The sequence below is a fragment of the Thalassophryne amazonica genome, chromosome 13 (assembly GCF_902500255.1).
Source record: "Thalassophryne amazonica chromosome 13, fThaAma1.1, whole genome shotgun sequence".
Taxonomy (NCBI): domain Eukaryota; kingdom Metazoa; phylum Chordata; class Actinopteri; order Batrachoidiformes; family Batrachoididae; genus Thalassophryne; species Thalassophryne amazonica.
Genome location: NC_047115.1, coordinates 75,097,658 through 75,109,612, shown reverse-complemented (window position 1 = coordinate 75,109,612; position 11,955 = coordinate 75,097,658). Strand labels below are relative to the sequence as shown.

Below are 11,955 nucleotides of genomic sequence, written 5' to 3'. Positions count from 1 at the left end.
TGGGCTTGAGACCAGAGGATCCTCAGCTGAAACCCCAGCCTGACCGGAAAATCACTAAGCCATGTATCGTGAGCACCTTGCATGGCAGCACCCTGGCATCAGTGTGCGACTGTTTGTGTTAATGGGTGGATGTGGGGCATTATTGTAAAGTACTTTGAGCATCTGATGCAGATGGAAAAGCGCTATATAAATGCAGTCCATTTACCATTTACTTGGTGCTGGTTGGTGGGTGTTTCCCTCTGCTCTTCCACTCCCTCACACCTGTTTCTTATCACCTGCTTGTTAACACCTTGTATTTAAGCCTCACCTGGGTGTAGACTGAACGTGAGAGGGGCGCCGGTGCGTGCAATTGTGCAAAGAGAATTTTCAAATACTCAAAAAATCTTTCATGCATAAATGTTGTGCAAATTTACATGATCTACTTGCCAACACTACGTGCAGCTCGTCGAGTAAAGAAGAAGTGAACAGTGCGAGTGATTGCGTCAGCGCACCGCATCACAGCGCAGCTCGTCTGAACGATTATCACAAACATACTTTTACAACTGCACACAAGAAGGAAAGAACATGCAACTGTTTTACTAAGCCATGACAATGTAAACATGACAAATAATTACTTTTTAGATGGCTCCAAATGCTTTCTCCATCTCATTCAGCACACGTGCTCGAACAGCTGCTGCTGGAGCAGTCCTCTGTGATTCAGGAAAAAGATTACAGCCATTTTCAATAGCTAACTCGCAGAGAAAAGCATGAAAGCCATTGCAGGCCTCCAACATTCTAAAGCCAGCAGGACCATCTCTTTGGATGGCTTCCAGTCTAATTTTGAATTTGCAAATGCTCTTAACTGTTTTTATACACGTTTTGATGTTTTTGATTTTAGTCAGGAAATACAGGAAGTGAGTCATAAAGTGTGTGACAATCAGCACTTTTTTATTTCCCAGAAGGATGTTGAAAAATCCTTCTGTTCCCACAAACCAAGCAAAAGCTGTGGTTCTGATAATATTTGTGGCCGTTGGCTGAAATCATGTGGCAAAGAGCTGAGCTCTATTTTTCAGGTACCAGCTTGTAAAACTAAACGCTACAAAAACAGTTTTGTACCAGCAGCCATCAGTGCTGTAAACAAGTAACAGAAACCTAATATAACTTTTGTATTTATTTTTTGTATAGTCTTTTTTTACCTTGTTTTTATGAACAGCACATTTTTATTTTTATTTATTTAGTTAGTTTTATCCTTTTGGTTCAGTATGATACGTTTTTAGACTTTTTATCTACTGATGTTTTAACTCATCTTGCTTTTATTCTACTTTGGGGCCGTCCCTGTGGTTCTTTTAGCTTTTTAGCACTGTTGTTGCTTTGTCTTGTTCTGTGTTTACCAAATGAGATGACTCACTCACTGTAAACTAATTTTACCCAAGGGTATAATAATAAATTGAATCTGAATCTGAATCTGAAAATGATTAATCCGCTACAAAATAATTATTTTATATATGCAGTGTCCAGCGCACAGTACGTGGCAGCCAGTGGAACAAAGCGTCCAGCTGGGAACAGAGCAGGTGGGATCATCACGACGATGTGCGTGCAAGTGTCGGGGGGCCTTTTGCCTGATGTTTTTGATACTGCTGCTTATTCTGGACTGCCTACCTTTGTACCGACCTTTACAAGTATTTCCACTAAAGCCTTTTAAACATCAAACTCTGGTGTCTGTGTCCAGGATTTGTGTCCAGTCGTTTCCGAGTTCAGATTCTGATATTATTAATAAATTCCTCAGTCACTTTGTGATTATCTGGATTCAACAAATGAATATTGAAATCACCACAGATGAACAAAACTTTGTGTTTTAATGATAAGACATGTTGTTGGGAAGATGTCGTGACACGGACCCACAACAGGGGGCGTTAATGAACGGACAATGGATAAGCCAAAAGTAACAACGTGGTGGACCAGGAGGTCTGCCGTCTCCTGGGCCGTCGGGAGCTTCGGGAGGGCCACGAAGTGGGCCGCCTTGGAGAACCGGTCCACTATCGTGAGGATGGTGGTGTTGCCCTGGGATGGCGGGAGGCCCATGATAAAATCCAGGCCGATGTGGGACCAGGGGCGGTGAGGCACCGGTAGGGACTGGAGGAGTACCGAAGTCCTCTTATGGTCGGCCTTGCCCCTGGCACAGGTGGTACAGACCTGGACGTAATCCCGGACGTCGGCTTCCATAGACGCCCACCAGAAGCGCTGCTGGACCACTGCCATGGTTCTGCGCACCCCAGGATGACAGCAGAGCTTGGAACCATGACAGAACTCCAAAACCGCAGCTCTGGCCTCTGGTGGGACGTACAATTTGTTCCTCGGGCCGGTCCCCGGGTCCGGGTTCCGTGTCAGGGCCTCCTGGACGGTCTTCTCCACGTCCCAGGTGAGGGTGGCCACGACAGTGGACTCGGGGATGATGGTCTCTGTTGGGTCCGACATCTCGGCCTTGGCTTCCTCTTCGTGCACCCGGGACAGGGCATCCGATCGTTGGTTCTTGGTCCCGGGGCAGTATGTAATCTGGAAGTCAAAGCGCCCGAAGAACAGTGACCAGCGGGCTTGCCTGGGGTTCAGCCGCTTGGCGGTCCGGATGTACTCCAGGTTCCGATGGTCCGTGAAAACCGTGAAGGGCACCGTCGCTCCCTCCAACAGGTGTCTCCACTCTTCAAGAGCCTCCTTCACCGCCAGGAGTTGCCGATTGCCGACGTCATAATTCCTCTCAGCCGGGGTCAACCTGCGGGAAAAATAGGCACAAGGGTGGAGAACCTTATCGGACTCCCTGACCTAAGGGGGTGTTAAATGCCGTCTTCCACTCGTCTCCCTTCCGGATCCGAACCAGGTGGTACGCATTTCTAAGATCGAGTTTGGTGAATACTTGGGCTCCATGCAGGGGCGTGAACACCGAATCCAACAGGGGTAATGGGTATCGATTACGAACCGTAATCTCGTTCAGCCCTCTGTAATCGATGCATGGACGGAGTCCGCCGTCCTTCTTACCCACAAAAAAGAAACCTGCACCCATCAGGGAGGTGGCGTTCCGGATCAGCCCGGCAGCTAATGAGTCCCGGATGTAGGTCTCCATTGATTCGCGTTCCGGACGTGAGAGGTTGTACAGCCTGCTGGACGGGTACTCAGTGCCCGGGATCAAATCGATGGCGCAGTCGTACGGTCAGTGCGGGGGAAGAGTGAGTGCCAGATCTTTGCTGAAGACGTCAGCAATATCATGGTACTCCTCCGGCACCGCCGTCAGATTGGGGGGGACTTTGACCTCCTCATTAGCTGTCACACCGGGTGGAACCGAGGATCCTAAACATTCCCGGTGGCAGGTTTCGCTCCACTGCGTCACAACCCCAGACGGCCAATCAATCCGGGGATTGTGCTTCATCATCCATGGAAACCCTAAAATCACTCGGGAGGTAGAAGGTGTTACATAAAACACGATCTCCTCCCTGTGATTCCCAGACACAACCAACGTCACAGGCTGTGTCTGGTGTGTGATTAATGGAAGAAGGGTGCCATCTAGTGCCCGTACCCTCAAAGGTGAAGGCAGAGCCACCAGAGGGAGCCCCACTTCCTTTGCCCATCTGCTGTCCAGCAGATTCCCTTCCGACCCCGTGTCTACTAGTGCTGGGGCGTGAAGGGTTAAATCCTCACTTAGGATCGTGACTGGGATTTGTGCAGATTTACGGGGTTTCCCCGTGTGGGTATTGTGACCCACCCTTAGCCCAGTCTCTAAGGACGGGTGCTACTGTTTTGACCGTTTGGGGCAGTCTCTGTGCGTGTGCTCAGTTGAGCTGCAGAGAAAACACTCCCCACGGACCAGCCTCCTCTGTCTCTGATCTGATCGCCTTTTGGCCCTGCTCGTCTCCATAGCAACGGCAGCAGGGGGAGCTGTCGTCACGTGGAGAGCCCTGGCTGTGGGGCGTGGGGAAGACGGCTCCCTTTCGGACCCGGGAGGAAGAGGGACGGCTTGTGCCTGACCATGCCCTTTGTCTCGCTCCAGTCGGTGTTCTGTTAATTGGTTGTCCAACCATATAACCAGGTCGATAAGCCCGTCTAAATCCCGTGGCTCGTCCTTCACCACCAGGTGCTCCTTAAGGACCAGAGACAGTCCGTTTACAAAGGCGGCGCGGAGCGCAACAGCATTCCAGCCGGCTCGCGCTGCCACGATGCGGAAGTCGACTGCATACTTAGCTGCGCTCCGGCACCCTTGTCTTATCGACAGCAGCACGCTTGAAGCGGTCTCGCCTCTATGAGGGTGGTCGAACACTTGTCTGAACTCCCTCACAAACCCAGCGTATGACGTTAGGAGCCGTGAATTCTTCTCCCAGAGCGCCGTAGCCCAGGCGCGTGCCTCTCCTCGAAGCAAATTTATAACGTAAGCCACCCAGCTAGCGTCTGACGCGTACATGATGGGACGCTGTGAAAAGATGAGCGAGCACTGCATTAAGAAGTCCGCGCACGTCTCGACACAGCCTCCGTACGGCTCCGGAGGGCTTATGTATGCTTCAGGGGACGGTGGGGGGGTTCGTTGAACGACCAGCGGAATGTCTGTTTCAGGCCTCCAGTCAGCAGGAGGAGGTGCTGCAGCGGCGCACTGAGCCTGCGCTTCCACCCAGGTGTTGAGAGCCTCCATCCTCCGATTGAGAATCACATTCCGCTCGGTGACTAAGTCCAACCGAGCAGTGAAAGCGGTTAAGATTTGCTGCAGCTCACCTAACACGCCTCCTGCTGACGCCTGTTCACCTCGCTCTTCCATTGGCTGTTCAAGCGATGGTTGACGCCCCTCGGGATCCATGACGCTGGCCGAGAAATCCTGTTGGGAAGGTGTCGTGACACGGACCCACAACAGGGGGCGTTAATGAACGGACAATGGATAAGCCAAAAGTAACAATTTAATGTTGTGAATCGCACAACGAAATACAGACAATAACGATAATGTGGACTGTCAATTGTACACAAGGTGACGTGTGGGCAGGCTCGAAGATAGAAGACGTCTGGTGAGAGAAGAGCCGGATCCCACACAGCTTCCACCACCAAAAGATCTGAAGAACACCGGAGCCGCCAAGCCCTGCGCCCCAGGTGGCCACTGTCTTCAGCAGTCAGACCCGGTACTGCTGGCAGAAAACAGAAACAGTTAATGGTGGGTGTGTGAATACACACCCAGCAATCGTGTAAAGCTTAGTTCCTCCAGGAGGGAAAACCTCCACCTCCAGATACAGAATCACCCGTGCAGCTCCTGTCAGTCACTTCCCTGGAAGGAGTGAGAGGCGAAGACGTCGCGCTCACACTATCCGCCAATCCAGCTTCAGACTGTCACCACAGGAAAACGGCTGAACACAGAACAATATTCAGTCTCAGAAAATTCACAGCAGAGAAGGTTACCTGGAACGGTAGCTGATTTCTCGGCGAGGAGGTGGAGTTGCAGTCCGGCCTTTATGGTGATGAGTGACAGCTGGTGCTGATAAGTAACAGCTGTCACTCCCAGCGCTCTGATGCCCTCTCGTGCTTGGAGCCCGCACTCCAAGCAGGGCGCCATCTGGTGGTAGTGGGCCAGCAGTACCTCCTCTTCAGCGGCCCACACAACACATGTTCCTCTATTGGGTCTTTAAAAGTGTCCCAGTGTTCTATATATACAACTCTCAAAACACGTTTCTTTTTCCCCCTCACATATTTCTATTGTCAGGCATTCAAGTACATTATCAACCTCACTGACATTTTTTTCAACCACCTTATAGTTATAACTTACGGAAGCGTATTGCATTCACTGGATAAAAAACAAAATCGTAATTACGAGATCCTGATGTCGTAATTATGAGATCTTTTCTCGTAATTACGAGATCAGTGGTCAAATTTTTTTTATCCAGTGAATGCATACGCTTCCGTAATAACTCAGCCACATACAGTTTTGTTTTTCTATTCATACAAATCAATTCATATCCTTCAAGTTCAAAGTCCATACCCCCTTTCACTCTTACTACAAGTTTCAGATATAGCCATTATGTTGAAAGGTTGTGAAAACTGACTTAAGTGTTCCTCCATGTTATGCAAGTTGGCATCCAGGCTTCTGCTGTTTTTTTTTAGATGTACTAAACTGCCTGTTTTGAAGTGCAAATGCACAAGCACTCAGGAAAAGGCCTCTTTCTCATCACGAATTCCCCTGTAACACTCTTCATAAGGCTCATAAAATTCTTTAAAACATTAAGTTTTTGTCAACTTTTTTGTCCGCTTAGTAGCATGTGTATACAAGACCACTAGATGGCGACATTTCTTTATTTACAGATATGTAATCTCATGTACTAAGACCCCAAATTAAAATACTACGCATTAGCTCTTCCATTTATTTGATGATTACAGCTATTACGCAATCAAATGTTGGTAAATGATTTCTGTAATTGCAGCTAAACAGTTATACTTTGAAATATTCTAAGTAGATATGTCTATGGGTGAACGTTCTCACTCTTTGTTTTTGTGGAGGTCCATTGTCTGCAGCCATGTGGAACGTTCTGGCAGCAGCCATGTAAAGAATAAAAGTAACTCATAATTGTGTTTGGACAGTTGGTTTGCTATGAAAAGGGAAGTGGTTTTGTGTGGATGACTTTCACAGGTTTGTCTTGTGCTCCTCCTCCTCTGTTAAAAAGTCACTCCACACTGAGTGTAACTCAGAGGTGCACAGACTGATCATACGAAGACTACAGGATATCATGGAGACTCCCTCCAACACGACGACCAAGACAAAAGTTGTAGCTGTGGTGGGTGGTGGTTTGGTAAGACAAAAAATGAAAGTAATTCACTCTTCCTAATGACTTTTGTTCTTTTGACTACATACTGTATGTGTGTGAGACAGCCCGATGACAAGGCATTTTTAATACAGATTTACTTGTACACTGAAAAAAATAATGCATGACATGTAAGTCAGAATGAGTCCAAATAACATAATTGTATTCTCGGTTCACACGTATTGTATTTTTGGTTCAGTCATTTGTTGCCTTTTCTGTCATTCACGAGTCTGGGGTTTTGTTCCCGGTTCTTCATGTAGTCCCTGTTTAGCCTTTAGTTTGTTAATCATGTTGATTCTTTATTACCTTTTCCACTCTGGCCATTTGTCAGTCCTGTTCTAGTTTTGTCTTACATGTAGGGTTCTCGTTGTGTAATCATAAGTTGTATTTCTTGGTTGTTCAGTTTGTATCATACGTTGTATTATCTATTATCCATCTTTCCATTTGCGTAGTTCCATTCTTGGTTATTCTCAGCACTTATTCCCTTTTCAGTTTTACATTTTGCCATGTTTACTGTATTCATGTTTATTTATCACTCAGTATTCTTCCCATTCTAGTTTTGGTTGTGATCAGTAGTTTTCTTGTTTTCCACTTTTTAGACTTGTCACGTCATTTCTTAGTTTGGCTCCTTTGTTTTGTGCACATTAATTATTGTCTGCCTAAAGCACATCACATTTTCCAGATAGTCCAAACTATACCTTTTTGGAATATTTATGATCAGACAAATTATGTGGTGTAGTTTTCAATATGTTTGGGGCATCTTTTAATTTTGACCCCTGTGTACTTCTTCAACTGACCCCTACATGGCCACCTTTTTAAAATTCAACTGGCCAGTTGTTTTTTTTTAGAAGAGTAATAGCTAAGGAATATTTGTGCCAAATTTGTGCTTGTATCACCATTTGAAGGATTGTTTCAGTTATTTGCTGCACTGCACAGCTAGCAATTCATTTTAAATGGCTTGTAGACAATGATTTTCTGTAAAATAAGCATTGAAAATGCTAGAAAATTTAGATGAGTAGGATTCTGGAGGTGAGGGGGATTCGGACAACTCTTGGTCCATCGTCAGCTCCAGTGACAGCAAGTCATAAACTGGCTAAAAGAGACGAGTTGTCCCGTCAGCAGGAGGTGGTGATGACACATTTTTTTCAACGTAGTAAAAGAGTGTTCTTCTTTGTCTTTCGACTGTTCCCGTTAGGGGTCACTACAGCAGATCAGTCATTTCCATCTCACCCTGTCCTCTGTCACACCAGCCACCTGCATGTCCTCCCTCAGCACATCCATGAACCTCTTCTTTGGCCTCCCTCTTCTCCTCCTGCCTGGTGGCTTCATCCTCAGCATCCTTCTCCCTATATACCCTGGGTCCCTCCTCTGCACATGTCCAAACCATCTCAATCCCGCCTCTCTGACTTTGTCTCCAAACTGTCCCACCAGAGCTGTCCCTCTGATATGTTCATTCCTATTCTTGTCCATTCTTGTCACTCCCAAAGAGAATCTCAACATCTTCAGCTCTGCCACCTCCAGCTCTGCCTCCTGTGTTTTTGTTAGTGCCACCGTCTCTAAACCGTACAACACAGCTGGTCTCACAACTGTCTTGTAAACTTTCCCCTTCACTCTTGCTGATATTCTTCGGTCACAGATCACTCCTGCCACCTTTGTCCACCCACTCCACCCTGCCTGCACTCTTTTCTTAACCTCTCGACCACACTCTCCATTACTTTGAACAGTTGACCCCAAATATTTAAACTCTTCTACTTTCACCACTTCTACTCCTTGTAACTGCACTATTCCACTGGGCTCCCTCCCATTCACACACATGTACTCAGTCTTGCTTCTACTGACTTTCATTCCCCTTCTCTCCAAAGCATATCTCCACCTCTCCAGACTAGACTCAACTTGCTCTCTACTCTCACTACAGACCACAATGTCATCTGCAAACATCGTAGTCCATGGGGACTCCTGTCCGATCTCATCCGTCAACCTGACCATCACCACTGCAAACAAGAAAGGACTCAGAGCTGATCCTTGGTGTAATCCCACTTCCACCTTGAATGAGTCTGTCATTCTGACTGTGCATCTCACCGCTGTCACACTATTCTTGTACATGTCCTGCACTACCCTATCATACTTCTCTGCCACTCCAGACTTTCTCATACAATACCACAGCTCTTCTCTTGGCACCCTATCATAAGCTTTTTCTCACTCCACAAACACACAATGTAACTCTTTCTGTCCTTCTCTATACTTCTCCAACAGTATTCTCAGAGCAAACATTGCATCTGTAGTGCTCTTTCTCGGCATGAAACCATATTGCTGCTCACAGATCTTCACCTGTTTTCTAAGCCTAGCTTCTACTACTCTTTCCCATAACTTCATGCTGTGGCTGATCAGCTTTATGCTTCTGTTGTTACTGCAGCTCTGCACATCACCCTTGTTCTTGAAAATAGGAACCAGCACACTTCGCCTCCACTTTCCAAGATTTTATTAAACAATCTGGTTAGAAACTCTACTGCCATCTCTCCTAGACATTTCCATGCCTCCACTGGAATGTCATCTGGACCAACTGCCTTTCCACTCTTCATCCTCTTCATAGCAGCCCTCACTTCTTCCTTACTAATCTCTTGTACTTCCTGATTTACTCTCACCACATCATCCAGCCTTTTCTCTCGCTCATTTTTTTTATTCATCAGCTCTTCAAAATATTCCCTCCACCTTCTCAGCACACACTCCTCACTTATCAGCACATTACCATGTGCATCTTTTACCACCCTAACCTGCTGCACATCCTTTCCAGCTCTGTCCCTTTGTCTGGCCAATTGGTACAAGTCCTTTTCTCCTTCCTTACTATTCAACTTCTTGTACAGCTCGCAATATGCCTTTTCCTTCGCTTTTGCCACTTATCTTTTCGCCTTATGCCGCATCTCCTTGTACTCCTGTCTACTTTCTTCATCTCTCCGACTATCCCAAAACTTTTTCGCCAACCTCTTTCTCCTTATGCTTTCCTGGACCTCTTCATTCCACCACCAAGTCTCCTTGTCTTCTTTCCACTGTCCAGATGTCATACCCAGTACTGTCCTAGCTGTCTCCCTCACCACATCTGCAGTACTTTTCCAGTTGTCCAAAATTGTTTCCCCTCCAACCAGTGCTTCTCTAACCTCCTCGCTAAATTTTACACAACAGTCTTCCTCCTTCAGCTTCCACCATCTGATCCTTTGTTGAGCTCTCACTCTCTTCTTCTTCTTTACCGCTAAAGTTATCCTACAAACAACCATCCTATGCTGTCTAGCGACACTCTCTCCTGCCACCACCTTACAGTCTGATTTCTTTTAGCTTGCATCTCCTGTAAAGAATGTAGTCCACCTGTGTGCACCTTCCTCCACTCTTATATGTTACCCTGTCACCACAGCCATTTCCATGCTTTTTGCAAACTCAACTACCATCTGTCCTTCCCCATTCCTATCCTTGATACCATATCTACCCATTACTTCCTCATCACCTCTGTTCCCTTCACCAACATGCCCATTGAAGTCCGCTCCTATCACCACTCTTTCATGCTTGGGCATACTCTCCACCACCTCATCTAACACACCCCAGAAATCTTCTTTCTCCTTCATCTCACAACCTACCTGTGGGGCATATGCACTGATGATATTCATCATCACCCCGTCAATTTCCAACTTCACACTCATCACTCTGTCAGACACTTGCTTAACCTCCAACACACTTTTAACATACTCTTCCTTTAAAATGACCCCAGCACCATTTCTCTTCCTGTACTCACCACGGTACAACAACTTGTACCCACCGACGATGCTCCAGCTCTTACTTCCCTTCCACTTGGTCTCTTGCACACACAATATGTCTACCTTTCTCCTCTTCATCATATCAACCAGCTCTCTCCCTTTACCAGTCATACTACCAACATTCAAAGTCCCCACTTTCATTTCCACTCTTCTAGTTTTCTTCTTCTTCCGCTGTTTGTGGCAACGTTCTCCTCCTCTTCTTCGTCGTCTTCGCCCAGCAGTAGCCCAATTTCCACTGGCACCCTGTTGGGCAACAGCACCAGTGGCGGACGTTGTTAACCCGGGCTGCGACCGATCCGGTATGGGAATTTGATTCTTAGTCTGCATAGTTGGGTTGGCTTGTTTTACACCGGATGCCCTTCCTGACGCAACCCTCCTCATTTATCCGGCCTTGGGACCGGCACTCAGAATGTACTGGCTGCACACCCCATGTGGCTGGGTTAACGTAGTACAAGAGTATGCTAAATTGATGGCCTTGGTGGTTCTATAGTGTTAGAGTTCTGGGAGTCCTAGTGTTAAATTACAGTTCAGAGATAATTATGGGTTATGTGTAGTAGCACAATTAGCATAATTTATTGTACTTGTTCTCCTTCACCTCTTAGGTTGGTGCACTTAACGCCTGCTTCTTTGCTAAAAGAGGTTTCGAAGTGGAAGTCTTTGAATCTCGGGAAGGTAAGATTCAAAGCAATCTTCAAAGCACATGCTTCCAAGTAACTGAAATTCTTACAACATTCTCAGAGGAACAAAGCCACGCTTATGTCATATCAGGATAATTCAAATAAGTAGTTACATACAGGTGACAGAAACGGTGCTTCTTCAATGGATACATGGTGTTTGGATTTTGTTAGATATCCGAAAAGCCAAAATCGTGAGTGGAAGAAGCATCAACTTGGCTTTGTCTCACAGGGGCCGACAAGCACTTCAGCATGTTGGATTGGAGGAGAAGGTATGTTGTTGCACTTATTCTGAGTTTGAGCTAATGGGTGAGTGTCTCAATCAATCGATCAATGGTACTTTGTACTTGTAAGGGTACTCTACTAGTATAGACTTTCAAACCATGCATTATTGACTCAGGTGGAGGCAAAAAACCTCCAGCTTGTTGGAGCTGGATGTCACCTGATTGTGAAACATAGCCACGACCCAGGAAATCTATTGATCCAGTCTTCTTTGCTTGTAGCTTCATTCTGGCAATTTTTTGTTTCCTGACAACACTGCATCAATATATATACACAGCTATTTACTACTATTTACCCTGCCTCCGCTCCCCCACTCCCACAAAGTACAGACTGATCATCCATAACTGTTCATCTGCAGGCCTGCACAGCCCCATTCCACTATATCTATTTGACAGTAAACTTAGTTTT

The 11,955-nt window shown here is 46.4% G+C and overlaps 1 protein-coding gene across 1 annotated transcript in view; it reads left to right on the top strand.

Moving 5' to 3' along the window:
- The first annotated feature begins 6,648 nt into the window (after positions 1–6,648).
- LOC117523943 (kynurenine 3-monooxygenase) overlaps positions 6,649–11,955 on the top strand; it is a 37,937-nt gene continuing 32,630 nt past the window's right edge. Inside the window, exons 1-3 of the mRNA XM_034185565.1 lie at positions 6,649–6,779; positions 11,194–11,263; positions 11,440–11,537. Coding sequence (XP_034041456.1) covers positions 6,717–6,779; positions 11,194–11,263; positions 11,440–11,537 — 231 coding nt within the window. The 5' untranslated portion in view covers positions 6,649–6,716. The remainder of the gene's footprint in view (positions 6,780–11,193; positions 11,264–11,439; positions 11,538–11,955) is intronic.